The 21,848-nt window shown below is 41.1% G+C and overlaps 1 protein-coding gene across 4 annotated transcripts in view; it reads left to right on the forward strand.

The window, feature by feature from the left end:
* The first annotated feature begins 1,422 nt into the window (after positions 1-1,422).
* Positions 1,423-21,848, forward strand: part of slc12a5b (solute carrier family 12 member 5b) — a 39,642-nt gene continuing 19,216 nt past the window's right edge. For 2 of the 4 annotated variants that reach the window (XM_047611569.1, XM_047611576.1), the window contains exon 1: positions 1,423-1,818. In XM_047611569.1, coding sequence (XP_047467525.1) covers positions 1,764-1,818 — 55 coding nt within the window. In that variant the 5' untranslated portion in view covers positions 1,423-1,763. The remainder of the gene's footprint in view (positions 1,819-21,848) is intronic. The other 2 variants (XM_047611560.1, XM_047611553.1) reach the window with 2 other exon arrangements.

The raw sequence follows: 21,848 nt of genomic DNA on the forward strand, positions 1-21,848 counted from the left end.
ATGTGTTTACTGACTAATCTTGCAAAACGTGTTCCAACAGGAACAGTGATAGATAATAGGAATAAATAAGAATCATTTAAAGTTTCAAATAACAGAATAACAAATAAGGTACCTTAGTTACCTCAGTTAACCCAGTGACTGGAAGGTAAGTGAAGGCTCCTTTTTTTGTAGGTAAATACAGTTTAATACTGTACACACAGATGTTACAAAGCGGACTTTAAAGTTGCCTAGCACTCTACATGTTTCCTCATTATTTCCATCGTGACAAATATCATTTCCTTTTGTGGCATTTACAGTGGAGTTGCCTGTTTAAAATACCAGGAGAGGCCTGAGTGAACATGAGGATAATGTCTCTCTGAACATCTGTCTAACCACAGGGATCATCTAACCAGAGATGGGCACACGGTTCACCGTGACATAATGTCAAGCATACAAATACAAATGGTTTGGGCAAGAAATCCATTAAATGCCAGTTGTGTTTTTGGCCATTCTGTCTGTGTGTTTATCAGCAGGCAGGTGGTGGGGATTAGTGGTGAAACGCAAACCTGCCGCTTGTTCTTCACATCTCTTCATCTCTCGCATCCTCTCCCAGTATCGTCCTTCTGTCCCATCAACAAGCTCTGCCCCATCCCATTTTTCTCTTTTCTGTCCTCTAGTTTTCTATTTTTCTGGCGGAGCTGGTGCTCAGAAGACCTTTCGGTGACCTCCAGCGGATGATAATTGAAAAATCATTGAAGTCTCATTTGGGGGGAAGACAGGTTAGTAAAACCTTGTGAATCTTTAAAGCTGACATGAACGTTGCCATAGGGGAAGTTATTTAGTGCAATGTTTTTCTTTCTTAGCCCAAGTCTCTAAAATATTAGCAAATAATGTTTCTCCTCGCTGCCAGTAAATGCTTGTCCATCTTTTTATTTTTCATTTAGACAGTTTTAAGCATAACGTAGAGAACAGTGGCCTCCTCTCAGGGACCCCAGGACGGGTCAGCCAGTGCGTGTGGTAACAGAGAGAGGCTCACATTTTAGGTTTATACAGAGTCATACAAGTGCCGCCTGCAGCTCTCCCACAGATAATGGGCCATGACCACGCAGGCAAATATAAAAGAGAGATGCAGCGCGGGGGGAAATATAACAAAAGAGGGATGAATACGCGGTAATGAAATGGAGTCTTGTCTTCGGTCTGAAAAGAACATCAAAGGAGATGCTTAATCTCAGGAGGCAGTACTTAGTCGTTTGACGTGTATCCCCTCTGTCTCTCAATCCCTCTCCATCCATCCCTCTCTCATGATGAGATGGATGATGGTGATGGCCATGCGTGAGGGAGAGAGGGAGGGAGAGAGGGAGGGAGGGAGGGAAAATAGGGATAATACCTTCTGAATACATGATGAATGCAGTCATCAGGCTTAAACTGACTGGGGGGCGAGTGGCGCGCAGAGACCGAGAGCGTGCATGTGAGTGACACCAGGCTCCATCACTGACTCTCCCCTGCAGCCACGCTCAGTCTCTCAATCCTCCTTCCCGAAGAGAGACGGAGAGAGAGACGGAGGGATTCACGCAACAGACAAGTGAATTAAACAGTATTGCTATCTTTTTTTTTTTTTTTTTTAAGAAAAAACTGAGAAACTAAAGGAAAGAGGCAGTGAGAAATAAAAGGGCATCTTCTCTTTATTTATTTATTTATTTATTTATTTATTTTTGTCAGCATCAAGATCAAGAGCCTCAGCGCTCAGTGCTCACTGCCGGAGGAGGAGAGAGGAGAGGAGAGGGATGCTGAACAACATGACGGACTGCGAGGATGGAGAGGGGGGACCCAACATCCAGGGTGAGTGATGAAACCTGCAGGAGACCGATGAGAAAGGAGTGTGTGTGTCAGAGCGTGGGCAGAGCGATTGCCAGGGGGGCGTCAGTTTGTGTCTGAGTGTCGGCGTGGGCGCTGAGAGGGAGCGCACACGTGTCTGTGAGGGAAAGTTAGACGAGCAAGATTATGTCGAGACAGGGGGCCAACAGACTCTGTTGTTTTTGATGTGTGTTGCACAAACACTGACGGGATGCGGTTATGTTTAGAAAAAGAAAAACTGCGCGTTCTTCAGTGAAGAATCCTTCTGCTCTCTAACACCTTTCGCTCACACGTTGCACCTCCTGGGGTTACATATGTAGACCTCCATCTGTTCAGTCGGCTCAGACGGTCTCCTCATTTCTGTTGGTTTGCTGCTATCTTTCTTTCTTTCTTTCTTTTTTTTTGTCAGAAGCATTTAGCGTTTGGATTGAATAGACTTGACCACTGCAGCTCCATCTTCGCCCCTAGGTCCATGCAAGAAAGTTTTGTTTTTACAAAAAGGGTTCCCAGCAGACTGAGTGCATCCCCTGGCGCAGCGTCTTCCGAAAACCGGCTTTTCATTCTCAGTCTCTTTCACGTCTCTCCCATCAAGAACATCTAGCCAAGGGGACATATCTGCCTTTCATGGCAGCACAAATGTACAGCAACGTCTGACACGCAAGCAAACATGTTCGGAGCAACTCTTTCCAAGCAGGAAGGCCGGATTAATTATTCTCCACTAACATGAACTAATAACAAAAACTGTTTTTTAGTTTGAGTTTTAAATGTATGGCTCTTTGGCTCCTGTCACACAGAGACGCCACCAATGCGCAGCTTACTTTCTTGCGAGTGCGTGCGTTCCGTTGTCAGTAGTTATGTGTGCGTGTAAGAGAGAAGGACTCTCGCAGATCCGGATCCGTTAAAGAATCAACAGAAGCAGAAAAGTTGAAGAGAAACGATGCTCTGGCTCAGCATTCCCCTCAAGGCCTGTTGTTTGAAAGGACTGCAGCAGAAAATGAAATTACAAGGACAGAAAATTCAGTCTACACTGAGCCTTCTCCATTTTCTCATAGCTGTTAATCTGCTTGAATAACTGCTTAGACACATGTCTGTGAATCTGGTACATAATTGCTATTACGTGTGTGTATCAGTTAGAGGTATAAATCTCTCAAGACAATCTGCTACTTATCTTAATATGGGGGAAAGACACGGTTCAGGAGCGTTACATTTTAAAATGCATCGATTTGGTTCGGTAGAATTCCGATTCAATTTCAATACGACACGGTTCAGTTAGAGGGGATACGGTACAATCTGATGCCTTGTCGAAAGCAGACACCATCATTTTACAACATGAATTAACACTATAAATGCGGCATTTCCTTCAAAAAGATTCATCAAATTGTAATTTTGTCATGTTTATTTGCGTAGCATGTAACTGTAAGAACTCGCAAGAGACGCAACTAAGAGAGAGATCGGTGTAGCCTCAGGTCAAGGCACAATGAGCTAGTGAGGAAGAATTAAAGTAAAATTTCAACACATTCTTTGTTCAGTTCTCCAACTGTAAGCAGGTCGACAGTCATTTACGTGCATCTGCATCAACATTTTGTCGCACTACCGGCGTACTTTAGCACAGCTTTGCACTCTTTGTGTATGGCAACGCTTTTATCCAGTGCTCGATTATTCACGCAAAATCCAAAATTTTTCCACGCTGTCGTAAACAGTCTCAGAGTCAGCCATTTTTAACTTTACACAGCCTAACGCGACTACAGCAAATCTCGCAAGAGTTTTATAGAAGGGGGCGAGAAGGAATCATAGAGGGACAATCTATTTTCTGTTAAATCAAAACCAATTTTCTGAGTCAAATCGGCGACACCCCTAATATCAGTGTGTAGACCAGCGGGGGGGTTTAGTCATGATGACGTTCTAGTCTTTGTGTTTCACTGCATCCTTGGATGGAAATACTGTCGTATGTAGGCACAGTAACGCACCCGTCTCTTATATTGACTTATTGAAAGTCCTCATGTTTTTATGCCAAATGTCCTTCACATACTCGCTCTTCTACCTTAGTGAAAATCAAAACAGTTTACAGTTCTTCGGGTTCAGTGTCTTTCCCATGGACACCTGACACCGCTCTTCTTCACTGTAAAATTTCACGCACACGTTGCTAGTTTCAAATCCCTCCATAGCATTTCAACAGCACGCTGTTGCACTAGACTTGTCATCCCATCTCCTGCCATTTCATCTCTTTTAGCCACGCGTTATGTGCTTATTATTACTATTATTATCCTTATCCTGTTGTTGGCTTCAGCATTTGGCCAAACACACTCACGTTATCTTCAAGCGTGCTTTGTTGTAGAGCGCAAATTCATACGTTACTGGCTTAATACATTAATTTATTTTTTCCTGGAATGCCTCCCGTACACGTCAGATTTGTGTAGTCTCCTTTTCTGATTATAGATGGATGCGCTTACATGTCAACAATTTTCAGTTGGACCTACAGATACCGTAAGAAGATGTCAGGGATGTCAGTCCTGAAGGCTTGTAATCAAAACCTCCCTTAACATTTCTGTCTAAGACCTGAATTACACAGATAATTCCACCAGACAGACGCTCTGTGTGCTACAAAGTGTACCTCTGTTGCATACATTTGACCCTGCAACAGAGGGACAGCAACCTTTCGCTCTGTAAAGGTCATTTTGGTGAGCGGCACCATCACACCACAGGGGTGCATAATGAGGTGGCATTTTAGGTGCAAGCGCGGTCACGCTGAAGTGAGATCACGCCATGTACGGAACAAGAGCGCGTAATGACCGACCGAGCCACGATCACACCTGGACAGAAATACCATCTCATTACAGTCTGCCGGTTTCAGATGATGAAGACAAGATGACAGATTGGTGAGATCCCTGGAGGCTACACACTCACCACTGGCAATCAGAGTGGAAGAGGTCTAATCAATAAGAGGAAATGTGAGCTGAATGGGAGTATTTGTCATAGATGGCGTAATCCTGGTGCAGCTTTGCTTCTAAAACGTTGAAGTGCATGTTTTATTCAGTGAGAAAAAGCTGTTTTTCTATTTATCTAACGTGTCTACATCCTTGTAGCTCGGTCTGTAAATAATATAAAGATACTCGATTATAATATAGAATTGTCCTTGAAAGAATTCTTAATGGCTCTATTAGGGTTAGGGTTACCGGTGCTTTAACATGCACACAGCGTTTTAGTGCATCTATGCAATGTAATTAATGACTGGGCAGCAGGATCTAGTCTGAAATGTAAGTGGTATGCAGAGCTGTCAAATCAATGTAGTGGAGTGAAGCAGCATCACAAGAAAGCCTAAATCGGAAAATGCTAAACACTCCAGGCCACTAATATTTGACCCATCAAACCAATGAAACCTGCAGTTAAGCCCTGGAAGGGTCCAAAACTACCGTCATCATTCACGGTTACAGTGGAGATTTTGATGAATTGCAGCCACCAAAAAAATGTCCATATCCTCCGGGGCAGCTGGTGCAGGAGATGAGCAGGTCATTCCAATGTCAAAAATTTCAGTAGCATATATTTAATAACATGTAATGACACCATCCATGAGTAATGCAGTGTCAGAGGTTAGGATTTTACAATAAAACTGGAGCTGGAGCTAGCAAAACAAGCGTCAAGACAATCAGCAGCAGAACGAAACTGTTTTGTTCTCCTTGTTGTTACATTTATTATTTAATAAAAAAGGGTCAAATTCTTATAATCATTAAAATGATATAACATCATAATAAAGTCGTTTTGTAGATGTTTTAGACATGTGGATGCACTCGCATCTGTTTTAAAGGTACGTCTAAACGTTGTCCTTGTAGTTTTGGTCGGTCGATATGAGCTCTGGGGGCAGATGGTCTGGAATCACCCACTTGGGACTTTTTAGATTGAGAGATTAAACCCTGGTTAAAGGTACGTGCACACAAGCACAACATACAGTTACAGTATAACCACACAATCAGTCAGCTTGAAGGGAACATACTTTTGGCCGTGCAGATTCTCTGGAAACAGCCAGCGCCCGGATGTCAGAGTTTACAAACAGTGTCAGGTGCTTGGTTCATTTATCTAGCCCTCGCCCTGTTCACATGTGTTCAGTAAACAAGTGTCTGGTGGCACAACAAGTAAAATCAAAAGAATGATTAAGTCCTTAATAGTTTTCCCTGTGTGGCTTTAAAAAGCCGCAATAAATTAAGGTCATCACAAAGTGTGTGAGGTTCATTAAACGTGAAGCATGGATGACTGCACAAAATTTTACTGCAGTTAATCTGGTTGCTGCAATTACTTTTAATCACGACAACAAAAGTCAAGACCAGTGCAAATCAAAAATAGTAGCCTTTATGATTTCCTTTCAAGTGAATTATCTGAGAAGCCTTAATATTTCTCGCGATCTGCTTTTGAAACAATAGCCTTACAGTAGGTAAGGGAGTTGCTTTGATCAGTTACTGACATTAATCACGTCCAGCAGGACTGATTTCAACTTAATTGCTTCTCAGTCAACACATTCCTTCCTCTTTTCGCTCAGGTGAATGATTAACACCAACATAATAAAGCTCTCAAATTTACCTCAAATGTTTTAACTGTCGATCTTTAAAGATGAGCAACTTAGCATGATTCCCCCAAATGTTGAGCGACTGCATCAAAGTTAGTCTGACACACACAGTCTGTACTCTTTGCCCTCACTAACACAACCACAGCCCACTGTGGAGTAGGATTTAATCTGCTTGCCAGCTGTTGTCAGCTCATCCACTGGTGTTTGAATCTGAATCAATTTGTCTGATTGCCCATAGGTTAACGCAGAGCTCCCCATGCTGTAATTTAAATGGATGCACAGCCAATGAGGATAACACTTCAGGCCTGTGGCAAGGTCGCAGCTGCAAATTACTAAAGGACAAAGGAATACACAGATGCATTTGCTTTGCTGTATTGTTGCATTTTCATTAGCCATGCTTTGATATCAGAAGCAATAACTTCATTATTATTATTACAAACTAATAAGAAATAACTAACAAGGAAATTTGTCAAGCAAACTTTTAGTTATGTAAAACTTGGTTCAACTTCTTCATTTGTGGCCAGACTGTAGTGGACGATAGCAGTCATGTAATTGTACATGAGGTATTATCTCATTGCAGAGTAGCACTGCATTATATAAAGCTGCCCTCTTAATGCCATATAAAAGGATTTTAATGTTGCTGCTTCCCTGTAATTTCACTGATGTGTTCTCAGCTGATTTACAGCTTTAATAAACTGCCCGAGAGCAGAAAACACACCAACTGCTGGACTGTTGTATCCAACAGCGCTGATAAAAAATGATCAAGTGTACGGCTGAGGGGTCTTTGAAGAGTGAGGAGGGGAAAGAAAAACGCGCCTATTGTTATCTTAATAATAGATAAAGACTAAGAAGGTAAGAATGGTGAAGTTTAGGTCTTGACACCTTCTGCATGATTATATAGACGGATTAAGATCATTGTGCTTAATGTATGTATGTAGTCGACTTCAGAATAAAATCACCTGCATCAAATTTACTGAACAAATCTCTTCAATGGCCTACTATATATAATGAAACATCTATACGTCTGTCCATTTTGAACTTCAGCATTTTGATGTAACCTCATTCAACTGCAACATCCGACCTCTGGCTAGGTGCCTGCTAGGGATGAAACAACACCAATACCTACACCACCAGTCAAAACTTTGAACACACCATTCATCTCATTGAATTGAATGAGGAGGTTTGTCCAAACCTTTGACTCGTAGTGTATATGTTGATGTTAACATTTACACCAAATATATGAAAAATAAGTATTTCCGTGGCTGAAAATGGGTCATCCTGAAATCGTTCTGAAAAGACTAATGCCGACAGTCTGGACCTGACAGCTGGTTAACATGTGTTCTTACGTTTCATAGTTGTTCCACAACAGGAACAGAAACATATGTAACTGGAAACAGTTTTTGTTGGTTCCTAGACTATAATAGAACATAATGTATGCAATTACAGATGAAACCAGATGTGACTGACCAACACCAGCTGACTCTGAGCGACTCATGCCTCTTCCACCACTCTCAGCCTCTTTCCCACTTTCCTGAGTGAGGCATGAAGTCACGTTTTAAAGAGTTCATAGGAAAGACAGACAAATGGAAAGAAAACTTCAGTCACAGAAATGTGATATGGAAAAAAATAGACGATGACGATGAATTTCAAACTATGACTTTTACCTCTAATGATGAATGTTTGAATCCTCAGTCCAGATGAATATTGTCTGGCCCAGATGTATTACCCAAACTATTAGCTTACCTATTGGCTTAACTATGCTGGAAAACTCATGCATCTTATGCTCATCTGTTCTGTTACACCTACAGTAAGGTAGTCTGATTTGACTGAATGAAGCTCTGATTGCTGCACTAACACCTGATTGCACAGCAGGGACTGATGCTATGAAGCAGAGCAGCCGATCTGGAGAAGGAGACGAGGGAACAGTGGCAGAGCTCCGCTCTAATCCTCCCACTGAGCTACAACATCTCTCCCACCAAGTCATCTTAGATTGGAGATTATGAAATACAGCGGGGCCTAATCCTTTCTCCATCACCACTTTCCATCCCACAGCTTGCTCAAAGCAGTCCACTCGTATCCTCCGGCCCTCCAGTCTGTGGAACAAACCAAGTTTTTCCTCACATAAACTTTCTCAGTACATTGATTAATTGATAAAAAAAATAAGTGCGGTAATGACAAAATTTGACTGTGTGACTTAATAAAATGAGTAAGTAATAAAATAAAACTAAAAAGTTTAAGTATGGTAGAGTATAATTTAAAAAAGGTGTGACTTTACGCTGATGATCTTTTGCTGTATATATCTAACCCAGCAATATCTATATCAGTCCTAGATAATTTTGGACTAGATGGTACAATTTCATCATTAATTTGGAAATACTCAAATAGAGTATTTAGAGGTTCCTAAACAGGCAGGGGGCTGGACTTATCTTTTACTTAAAACCTAATCTTATTTATCACTATATTGACAATCTCTTCCAATGGGTATTTACATATGACAATGGGGAGGATGCAGACTGGGTACAGACTGAACTCCTCTCTCATCCGTTACCAATGCTTACTTCTCTATTACCAGATATAAATGTAAAAGCAGTAACCTATAAGCTTTTCTTTGCAGGATCCGTCTCAGATAGCTAATTCCAACTCTGGTACTGAAAGAGACGGGTATCCTTCAGTGACCTCTTCGTTTTTCCCCTGACCATGATATATCCAGATACCATCTCTTCAGATACTCTTGCATACGTAGCTTCACAAAGAAAAATGTTCCCCATGTTTCCGTACCTGACAACCAAAGGTCAGCTCGATAATATCTGGGGGTAGGCCTCTCTCCTTGCTGTGTGTGAGACATTCAGTCTAAGGTAATCCATCGTCTTCGCTACCCAGTGCCTCAGTTCTGTATTGGTTTGTGTGTTGTGATCAGTGGGAAATGAATGGAAAAGGGAGCGTACCTATGTTCCCCGGGCCCTATGTTCCCCCGGGTCCCTAACCCTAACCCTTTTTTTTAAAAAAAAGTTGTCCTATGTTCTCCGGTCACATACAAAGCGGGGAACATAGGACCCGGTGAACATAGGGATGATGTCAGTGGAAAATACAAAAATGAACATAAAAAGGGCTAAAATAAATAAGAACATGAGAAAGAGTAAGCAATGCCAAAAGGAAGAAATGTGACCCACCCCCCCTCATACATGGTGAGAATCCCTCCCCCCTCTTTTAATGTGGTAAAATCCTTCTCATTAGCCTTCGTACACCCTGGAGTGCTGTTGGCTGCGGATGATGTTACCTAGTTGGGGAGAATAAAGCGAAGCTGCGTGTACGGATGAGTCATCAGAAAGACTTTTTCAGGTTCAGACTTTGCTTTCTGTAACAAGTAAGCAGAGGGAACATTTATAATAGGAGCTTTAGAGAGAGAGGTGTGCGGAGGTTGTTTTTCTACCTGCCCATACATCATGTTCTCATCTTTCACTTCTGCTGTGTAAAAGTAACACTTTCTGAGTTTCTGTGTGTTATTGCACAAGTAGAGTGATATCCAAGAAATTAAGCATCCGTTGTTTCACATCTGACGACAGACGATGACAAACTCACAAGGATAAATATAACAATATAATATAACATTGTCCATTTGAAGAACTAAGCGATACAAATACCATTAAATCCTACTTTTTGACAGTAACAGGTTTTTACGAAACACCTCTCCTAAACACTGAAAGTCAGTGCAAGATACGTGTGTTGTTTAGCTCCTGGCACATAATTAGTGTATACAGTAAAGTTCAGTACAGCTGTTGCCTTCCTGTCCTGAATCTGTGCCTCAGCTTTATCACCAGCTAAAACCCAGAGGTAGAAACATTAATCTGCCAAAGAATTGAAAGCAAAAAAAAACAAGTTATAAAACTGTGAGGCTGACAGTCGTGGTGGTTTTGTTCAAATGTCTCCTAACCAGTTATGTTTATATTCTGCAGTAATTGCCGTGACATTCTCGTCCCTCGGTCGGAAAGTGGTGGTCAAAGTGATTGACGTGTGTATAAACAATATGAATTCGTGTGTGCCTTTTTTAATCAAACATCAAGATTCCCATCACCAGAACCAAGTAGTTTTTGTTTTATTAAACTTTAAACGTGTATAAATGAGACATAATGGAATGGCTTGTTTACGGTGAATTCAAACTGCATTATCCTGAAATCTTGCAGCGTTTGGGGCTTCGCCTCTGGTCAAAACATTTAACATTTTGAGAAATCTGAACGCTGGAGTTTTTGTTTGAGACAATGAGAAGGTTTATGCCTACTGTCTTATATGAAGCTTACGCCAAAGTTCAATAAGGAAGGTCTGTCCCCTCACGATCTGTTTAGCTGGAGTGGATGTGGTTCCCTATTTTTTATGTCTTCTGTCAGGCTGTCAAAATCAGTCCATCCTCAAATGGAAAGTCACTACTTCCATCCAATAAACTATTTTCCTGGCTTCCCTCAGCCAATCACTTCCTCGTCCCTGTGCTTTAAAGTCACTGTTATTCTGTCACTCCATCTGCAGGCAGATCCACTGCATAACACTCTTCCTCATCATCATCATCATCATCTCCTCAGCTCTATAGGTCTTCACCAGAGGTCTCCTTCGGCCACCTGCCAACTTTATTTCCACCACCAACAGCCCCCACAGCGTGGTCCTGTCCCTATCTACCTGTATTGTCTCAGATTCAGTTCTCTCATTCAGCTCTCTGCACATTCATGTTTCCTCGCCTGCTTGATCTCTCCTCATTGAACTGTAGGTTAAGTAGAACCCTAATTCCAGTTATAGCTAAGAAAGAGCTGTAGCCAGGAGACGGTTAGCTCCTTGGTCAGGTTGGTTTCACATTTAGCTTTCAGGTTGGTTTGTATGGATCAAACACATGAGATGTTAGTCAGTCACCTTTATTCAGCAGAGCTGGAAGTTAATTTCATTCTCTTTGGATGGTCGACTTCTTGTTGGGTCCTCAACCAGTTTGTAGCTCCTTCTTAGCCTCCCAGCTATTAGTAGCTCTTCCCAAATGTTTGACATATTGTAGTCTGTGCTGTAAATCACATGGAGGACACACACATAACCAGTAAGCACAACGATCAACCTAGTACCAAATCAAGCAACTAGCTGAGAAATGTAATGATGATGTAAATATAATGATATTACCTGCACATACGTAAAGCGTATGTAGGTCTATGCATCATATTCAACGCCCTCATTGGCTGTCCAGTCATACAGGGAATACCAGAAGCCAAGTGCTCTTGGGCACACATTGTTGTATGTGTCTGAGCAGTAGAAGTGTAAATTGATTTTTGATGTAGCATTTTTTTTTGTTCATCTGAAAAGGCTCCATCTGGTTTTCAATTATCACCATTGACTAAAAAGTCATCATGAAAAGATGTGTTGACAAGCTGGCAGAAGTTGAAGCGTGTAAGTTTATATGCCTAGGGATCAGTGAAGTGTTGACATAACTATATGTCTTAGCAAATGAGGCCTGCCCCTGTCCTTTGACTCTGTCTCTCTCTCTCTCAGACAAGAGTGTGTAGGTTTTTTTGCATGATTTTAGGAGCTGACACTAAAAAAGCAGCAATGTCAATGGACAATAAACTACGTTAACTACGTTAGGTGTTTGTGTAGACATGTGCCATGTGAAAATGTACTTCAAACTCCAAAATAGCAAAATGGAAAAAGATGCCACACATGAGGTGCAGAGAGATTCCTAGTTGCTACAGTTTCCTTCTCCACAGTTTTGGTTCTCTCTACTAACACGACGGTTTTCGTGGGATATTTGTTAGGACTGGGTGAGATCTGGGGTTAGTGTTTGTGTTTTGCTGGGGATTTTTAACTAACACTTTAAGATCTGTCGACATGCGTTAATCCTGCAAACAGGAGGCGGGCTATAAAGACGTACAGAGCAGCTGCTACATAATTTAGTCTCTTAATATTCTGTCTTCATTTGCATTTTGATGATCAAAGTTTTAGACTTGATCTGTTACTGGTTAGAAAGCATCATATGCCAGTGTTACCCTGGTGACTAGTTTCCATGAGAGAAAAACAACCAGGCAGTGACGGTGAAACAGAGTGTCAGTGAGGAGATAGATTCAAATTAAACAAATGATTTCATGGAATTAGCTTTAATTCCTCGGTTACAGCAGGCGAGGAGGGAATGAATGAGGTACGTGTGAGGTTGATGTAATTATGAGTTCGCTGTGCAGCTGATTGGTTCGGTTCTCTCACATGCAGAAGTTAATTTCTGCCTTCCTCTGTGGCCTCCAGCAGCTGCTGGATAATCCCCCTGAGCTTGCGTCCCATTAAGCTTTTAAAAGCCGGTAAAAACTGTTCATTTTTTAATAGCCATGTCACATCAAGGGTACAAATCTGGACCAACTACTGCCTTTCATCCGCACGCTGTGGTCAAGTCACGGCCGTAGCTCTGCCTGCTGCAGGTCCGATGCAGACACGGTCAGCACTTCTTCTGCAGGGTGTGATCCGTCTGAACTGATCACTTGTTTACAGTAAGTCTGTAGTGAGCGGTGTTGCCATAGTTACCTTGAAAAAGTAATCCGATTACTGATTACTCCTTTAATAAGTAACTCTACTGATTACTTGATTTCAAAAGTTGTTTTTTATAAAAAAGGCAGCATTTTCTCTACAACATACTGCCTGACCAACTTCTTCAACTCTTCCCAATTTACTGGTTTTGCTCTTGACTTAGATCATAGGTCCCCTAGGGGGTATGCGGGGTTACTGCAGGGGTGGTTGCAAAATCTTTGGGTGATTAGACATTTTTCATAGATTTTTTGAATTTTTCCCACCAAAATTTAAATTTGTTTATATGCACATTAACATGAATCCAGCATGTTTTAGTGAAGGGATAAATCGAGATTATCTTTCAGTCACCACTTTACTCATCCAGCAATACAGGAGCTGTCTCAACAGTTTCACACAGAGCACCACACTAGCCAAGACCTGTCAAACTGAGCCTCATGCACACATGCGCCCCTATCGCTTCTGAGCCAATCACGAGGCCACACATTACACGCTGACTCTGTCTGGTTCCCTAGACCCTATTCAGTCCCCAAGTGAAATCCAGATGCACGCTGCACAAGAGAAGCTAACAGTGCAGCTCGTTCCCATCAGCCAATTGAGGCCAAACTGTTTTGGTGATTCACTGTCCCTACTACATTAAGCTATGATTAAAGGTAAAGATATGTATGTTTATAGCAGTTGCACAGCCAGCCTACTGTTGCACATGTTTGAAATTTGAACCTGTATTATTTGAATAGCTTAACATTGAATGCAAAATGATAATAATAATGTATATTTATAAAGAGCACTAGGCCGAGTTCAATATATAGAGCACATACAGTAGGTAGGGGGTCCCTCCTTAATCTCTCCATCAGTTTTGGGTCCTTGGCCTGAAAAACATCTAACTTAGAGAAAAAAACTTAGAGTTTTTTTTGTTCCAGATCAGTGCAGCAAACGTTTGACCCTTTGGCCACCAAGCTGCGCCTCTAACCACTACTCCAGTGGCAGTATTTTCTGCTCCACTGTCGTTGACGTTTGTGTGGTCTCTTTTAAAGTGATTGAAACATATGGAACATATAAACAGCCAAGTTCTCTGCAAATCTGCTTTGTTTTCAAAGAAAACTAAAACAAGGGACGGCATTTGAGGCCCTGTTTTCTATCGTTTAGCTTTTCCCATGTGTGCCTGTGTTTTGAAGGGGCTACTAATGACAGTAGAATCTAAGTTAAGACACGGAGAAGTGACTATGCTAAATCGTAAATGTGGGCACAATGGCTCGAGGCTGTTTCCTTTTTTCAGGATCATGAATCTTTAGTTGACTTAAAATTTGTATTTGTGAGCACAGCTTGTGAACATCTGGGACTTCACTGTGCATGGCCCCCCGATGATTGTTTAACATTTACATTGGGGTGAAAGTCACCAAAACTGAGCATGAGCCCAGATTTATTTGTACGTGTAAAAAAAGGTTCTTTCACCTCAACATTACTTAAATATAATGTTGAGAGTGGCAGACTCCTGACACATTTACCACTTTTTCACACGTGATTGCCGCTGGTCACAACAACCACATATGAAAAAGTGATAAATTTGTCAGTTTTGTGTTTCTGTGAACATTTTTGAAGAGGTTCTTTCCTATTTTGTTAACATCTAGGCATACGATAGTATTCACTGCAATCAAACAAACTCTCAGCTTGTGACTTTATCTTAGAAGCAGCCATTTTACAGTGGGGGAAATAAGTATTTGATCCCCTGCTGAATTTGTAAGTTTGCCCACTTCCATAGAAATGATCAGACTCTGGTTTTTATGGTTGTTTATTGGTTATGGGTATAGACAGAATATCAATCGAAAATGCATAAAAAACACACAATCTAAAAGTTATAAATTGTTATGTATTTTATTAAGGGAAATAAGTATTTGATCCCCAACAATTCACTTAGAATTCAGGCTCCTACAGATTGGCTGGTGCGCATGTGGCACACAGCTGTGCTCAGTCAACTAATTACCAATACTCCTGATCTTAACTCGTCATGTATATAAAGCACACCTGCTCTAAGAATCAGTTTCTTACATTCCAACTTCTACAGCACCATGGGCAAGACCAAAGAGCTGTCAAAAGATGTCAGGGACAAGATTGTAGACCTGCACAAGGCTGGTATAGGTTACAAAACCATCAGCAAAAGGCTTGGTGAGAAGGTGACAACTATTGGTGCCATTATTCGCAAGTGGAAGACCCATAAAAGGACCATCAACTGTCCTCGGTCTGGAGCTCCCCGCAAAATCTCGCCTCATGGAGTGAGGATGATGATGAGAAAGGTGAGGGAGCAGCCTAAAACAACACGGCAGGAGCTTGTTAATGATCTGGAAGCAGTTGGGACCTCCGTCACCAAGAAAACAGTTGGCAACACACTGCGCCGTTATGGATTGAACTCTTGCAGTGCCCGCAAGGTCCCCCTGCTCAAGAAGGCACATGTACAGGCCCGCCTTAAGTTTGCCAGTGAACATCTAAATGACTCAGAGAAGGCTTGGGAGAAAGTGCTGTGGTCTGACGAAACCAAAGTTGAGCTATTTGGCATTAACTCGACCCGCCGTGTTTGGAGGATGAAAAAACGTGAGTATGACCCAAAGAACACCATACCCACGGTTAAGCATGGAGGTGGAAACATCATGTTTTGGGGCTGTTTTTCAGCAAAGGGTACAGGGCAACTTCACCGCATTATGGGGCCAATGAATGCAGCCATGTACTGTAACATCTTGGACAAAAACCTTCTTTCCTCAGCAAGAACACTGAAGATGCCTCGTGGGTGGGTTTTCCAACATGACAATGACCCAAAACATACTGCCAGGACAACAAAGGAGTGGCTCAAGAAGAAGCATATTAAGGTCATGGAGTGGCCTAGTCAGTCTCCAGACCTTAACCCGATCGAAAACCTGTGGAGGGAGCTGAAGCTCCGAGTTTCCAAGAGGCAGCCAAGAAACTTGAAGGATTTAGAGACTGTCTGTAAAGATGAATGGGCCAAAATCCCTCCTGCGCTGTGTGCAAACCTGGTGACCAACTACAAGAAACGTCTCATCGCTTTGCTTGCCAACAAAGGTTTCTCTACAAAGTACTGACTTGTGTTGTGCTTGGGGATCAAATACTTATTTCCCTTAATAAAATACATAACAATTTATAACTTTTAGATTGTGTGTTTTTTATGCATTTTCGACTGATATTCTGTCTATACCCATAACCAGTAAACAACCATAAAAACCAGAGTCTGATCATTTCTATGGAAGTGGGCAAACTTACAAATTCAGCAGGGGATCAAATACTTATTTCCCCCACTGTAAGTGGAGAAGACAGCATCCTCAGCCCTCTAACGATTTCTGGGTAAATCTTGTCCTTCATCATTCTGGTTGAGGGGTTTATATGGAGCATTATTATTCTGTAGGAGCTTTTAAGCAAGTTCAAGTTTGGATAACAAACCGTAAGTAACATGAGTAGATATAGATCATGGAAAAACTGTGGATTTGCAAGTACCTGAAGATACACAAACTACAACAAGGAATAAATAGTCACTATACAATAAGGTGATATGATTAGATATTCTGGTAAAATTAAATATGGTGATACTAAGTTAAAATTTAAACTCAAAATATATCTGCTGTTACAAATTTGTGTTCATATTCCCCTCCTTTTAGGACATGCTGTACTTTGCTGTCATTTCTTTTTTTTTTTATCCTGCACCCTTGAGTGCACATTAACCTCCCCATCCAGTACACTCGTTGACCTGACCTGAACTCAGCTGAACTCAAATAAATTCAAAAGACATGGCATTATCCATTAACCTCTTTTAGAGAATAACATATTATATTTATATCATGTGTCAAATAATTATATATCTGACATTTTCACTGGCTGCAGTCTATTGTGTCACCGCAAACTTATTGAAACTGAGGTAGTAATAATGCTTGAATAATTCTAGTCACGTGTGGTTCTTCAACCAAGCTTCTGGAAGTGGCTACAGATTAATCCTAAATGCTGTTTACAACCCTATAAACCTCCTCTACCTGCTCAGTTTCCGGGAACTAATCTATGTAGGTCACTGTTAACACTCTTTAACCTCTTTGGCAATGATTCTTCTGTTGTTGTTGTTGTTCTGTGAAATCAAAGGGAAAATGTCTGTGCAGCTTTATTGGAAGCAGAAGTCATTTTGGTTTGTGGGCTTCACCAGGGTCGTCATCAAACCATAAGCTAGTCAGGAACTGATTGCACCTCTTTGACCTGATAGTTTCCAGTATGTTTCATGATGACCCACATCATATATATGGAGCAATGATGTTGCTTCACACAGGCATTACTGGAGTCTGAACCTCTGGTCTAGATACCTTTTCTCTCCTCGGTGCACCTTCGAACCAGACTCAACTTTGGTTTATCAGAATTGATATTGCAAATTTACAGCACTTGGCCAGACTAAAGGTAGTTTAATGTGCCAAAGACAGATGGACAGACAGGAGTTATGCAATGTTACAACTGTTTTCTACTCATCAGCTCAAACCAAAATCTACAGACAAGACCAAAACAAGTTTTCACAGCCCTCAGGCGCCAGACGAGCAGACTCTTTCTTAGGATGACTTCAACGTGAAATGCGGTCAGTAGCTTTGTCCTTCACTACGTTGCTTTTTAGAGCTCCAGTGAATATTAAAAGAAACAACTGTTTTAAAATGTATTGTAATGTAATTATAAGATGACAAAAAAACAACTTTGAGACTCCTAGTTTCCGTGAGCAGGTCTGATGCTAAACTAACTTCAAAATAATACAAATATTAATTTCAATTAAAATAAGTCTATAAATACATTTAATAATAGATACACAATGAGACAGTATTGTAGGGTTTAAATGTTTTACAGACATAAACCAATTACGGAAAGTAATTCAGTACCAGTCATTTAGACATATATGTCTTTTATCCAGGAAAATTAGCAATGTTTTTATTTTTATTTTTTATTTTGTAACAAATTGTCAGATGTGAGGGCTTGCTGGCTCTCAAAAGAAATCTCACAGTCAAAGAGTGATGAATAATGGGGTGTCATCGGCATAATAGTGACATCCAATCTTCACATACTTGGAGAGAAACAGTTTTTAACTCTTTGGTTGAGAAATCCAACTTAATGTCAGAAAACACTGACAAAACCTGCAGAATTAGAGGACTACAAGTGGTAGGCTCTCTTGGAATGAGCAACAAAAGGTTTGATAAGTCTGAGTCAAGTGGCAATCTTCCAAGCCAAAAAAGTAAGTCAACATCCTTGAATAGCACGTTACGGTTTTCCTAAAAGAGGGTTATTCCCCAAAAACCATGTTAAATGCACGGCCTGCCTATGCCTCACCAGGCTGCCTCAGCTCCACTCACGATCCACATCTTTGCCCATCTTTGGATTAGCCAAACATTACGTGGATTCAGGCTTTACCGTGGCAACAGCCAGAGACGTCACACTGAGCTTCAAAACTGCTCCTCAGAAATCCTATTTGTGACATCACGGAAGGTTTGTCTGTCCATACATGCGGACCATGAGCCAAGCCCTCACAGGGAGAGAAGATCCGGAGGATTTCTGAAGAGCTGACTGAAGAGTTGCAGCATCCTACCTGCGCAGGATTACTGTGCAGACAGACAGCAAAACCCCCTTGAAAGTATTTAATCCTAATATATTGTTCGGGCATCTGTTATAGATGTGGATTTCTTTGTACAGTATGTACATCCTCAGACATAAGGGGGAATTATTTCAGGGAGCATTAAGCGGCTTTGGGTTTTTCATTTTAACAGAAAACAAGAGTAGAGTCATTTTCTGAGGAAGCTAAATCCTCACATACTCACATTGACAATGTTAACACGCTAATGTTCACCGCATTCACCTTCTTAGAGTAACATAAGGAGACTTCCTAAAGAAGGATTCATTATTTAAAGTACTGGATTTAAGTTTTGCAAGAATTAAAATAATAAAATGCAGCAATGTAACACCAAAAAGAGCCTTATACAGTGTTACTGGTGCAGCATGTCTCATGAATTGCTCACTGACAGATGATAAAGGTTTATGTGATCAGTTAATGTTTTATGACTCATTAGTTCATAATTAACTCATAGTTACTTCATACAGATATTTACGGGGGGGGGGGGGTTTCAGATAAATACATTTCATCAGCCTGTTTGGTGATCTTTAATGAACTACTAGTCAAATGTAAAGTTCCACTTGTTCCTACTGGATATCCAATCATATGAAAAGCACATGTGCCAAAATAAAGAAAGACTGATGGTTTTAATAACCTTGTCTGTCACCGTGATGAATCAGAAGATCAATTCAAGTCAGACCTGTGCTCTGGGGGTTGGTTACTCTCCGAGGTCACATGCTGATTGATGACGAGATTAATGTGGTTTCTAATCTCAAAGCAGAAACACATACATGTGAGTTTCTGAAAAACAGTGCAACTTTTATTTGTAGGAATGTTTTTCAAGGATGTTTACAGTACAACACTCCCAGTTAATAGCTCACGAGTGCTAGCAAAGATCCACCACCGTCCACTGTCCAACACGTTAAATGTCTTAGAGCTTCTCACTGAGGATGAGGAAGCAAAAACAAAAGCCAGGCTGTGAAGTGTTTGATCTGCTTCCTACATTTTGAGTTGTACATCTGCATCTGCACGAGAACTACCACAAAATATATGTGACGCACACTCGCACAAAAGCATTTAGTAAAACATTTGTAAAGCTGATTTCATTCTAAGCCACAGGCAAAAATGAGCTTTAAATGCAGATTTAAAAATTGTGGTGGATTACAGAATAGTCAGGTGGTTGGGAATAAAGGACCTGGATTTTACATTCAGGGCATCAGGAAAAGAGCAGCCTCCCCAGCAGCAGAGTTTACATCGGTCCAGATATGACATGTTGCGTTCAGGTGTTTCCAATGTGCTGAGCTCAGACACTGAAAGGACAGAAATCTCAACGACAACACAAAAAGGAAATGTTCCCTAATCCAGTTTGACAGGCTATGTGTCTTTAGGAGAGCAGCCCATCATTCAGAGGATTATGTGCTGAGTGAGAGCAGTTTGGCTGAGACTCAACTCTCCTCTTTGCTTTAAGGATTGGTTTATAATACTGGTTAGCAATTGGAAGTTGCTTGAATGCGTTGACTTGAGCAACAAGAAGATACTTTGCAGCAGGTGGCTCTTTTCATGACTGAAACAGGCTTTCTGGAATCTATTATACCCCAAGAAACGTGTTAAATGTGCTCATTTTTCTACAGGAGACACAGTTTTCTTCAAATTTAAACGGAAGGAGGGAGGAAAATGTCCCATAATAAAAAACATATGGAGGAGAAAAATAATTATTAGGAATTGCACACAGTTCAGACTCGATCCAAGGAGCAGTTATTTACTTTTTTGTGACAAATGATAGACTGTGAAAGGTAAATTTGTTATAGCTTCTAAATGCGCAGACAAATCAGAACAATATCAGTGAACTTTCTTCTAAGGTCGACTGTGGTTTCCGCCTCATGTCGCTTTATCTGGACCAAGATTTTGCACTTTAACACATCACAAAGACCAGCCATCTGACCAAATATATTCTGCGCCTGCATTAAAGGAAGTAACTCTAGCACGCAGGAATGCAGAAAACAAACTACTTGTATGTGTCTGCATACACGTGTATACGATATGATTGACTCATTCGTTGTGCACACGGGGAAACCAGAAGTGCGACTTTTAGCTGGGAGGTAAGGAAGAGCTACAAAATACTGCACAGATCTGATATTTCTTAATTTATTCTGATGAGCTTGTTTAGGTACTTACTTAGTTAAAGCTGCTCTTATCAACAGAGAGCAGAGACTGATTTCTCATACTGCAGATCCTCTCACATCTTCAAACCTTCTAGTCCCTTCTGTCTCATTGTTACAGTCTGCAACTTTGCTGCTTAGGTTTAGTCTCATTAACCCCTATGTTATCAGTCCTAATTGACACTTTTAACTTATTTTAACTGAGTTTTTTACCTATTTATCTAAGTCTGCACAGATGTCAGAGAGAAATGCAATTTCATTGTGCTGGCATAACAGTTGTAGGTATGTCGAAATCGCAATAAAGCAAACAACCATTCGCACTCACACTCACACCTAGAGTCAATTTAGAGTCATCAATCAACCTCATGAGTACACTTTTGGAGGGGAGAGGAAACCGGAGTACCCACCCAGGTGGTACCACAAATCCCACCAGTATTTGTTTCTTTATGTAATAACATATGTTTCTGACTTTACTTGATGCCAATATTGGAAACCTTACCAAAATAAATCTCAGGGACAGTTATCTCATACATAAGATGTATATTTGCGCCAACACACTCTCGGCTGAATTATGTGGTGGCGTTCTACTCTTCAGAGCCACAAACTGCAATACAGAGAAAAGAAAATGAACAAAATACATAAGCATCAGGTCATTATCAAACATTGCTATGGAAATGTGACCTGACTGTAACCCTGTCCATTTGTGCGGAGGCCTCCTAGTAAGACATTCCTGCTGCAAGCGGTTTTGTCGTTCTGCTCTACTGTGAAACACGCAACATATGTTGAATGCAAAGACTGCGCCAATAGGTAGAAAGTTTATTTTAATTACTTTACTGTGCCATAACTATGAACTATGAAGTGACCCTTTAGTTTTCTTCTGCTGTTTCCTGAGGAGCCGGAGGAAAGTCTCTCCTGGGACTCTGAGCTGAGCTGCAAAATAACATTACCCATCAGCTTTAATTTTGTGTGGCAGACAGCATGGCTGCTCAGGGATCAGGCACCAATCATTCAAATCCTGGGCCTCAAAGAAATGCAAACCAGCAAAAGCAGTCCAGTCAGTGGGGCAGGAATATAGGGTGCACTATGTGTGTGTTGGGCACTTTACCAGTGAGATCATTTTAAACAGTACTGTGGTAACCTAACCTGC

Source organism: Mugil cephalus, chromosome 1, assembly GCF_022458985.1.
Source record: "Mugil cephalus isolate CIBA_MC_2020 chromosome 1, CIBA_Mcephalus_1.1, whole genome shotgun sequence".
NCBI classification, from domain to species: domain Eukaryota; kingdom Metazoa; phylum Chordata; class Actinopteri; order Mugiliformes; family Mugilidae; genus Mugil; species Mugil cephalus.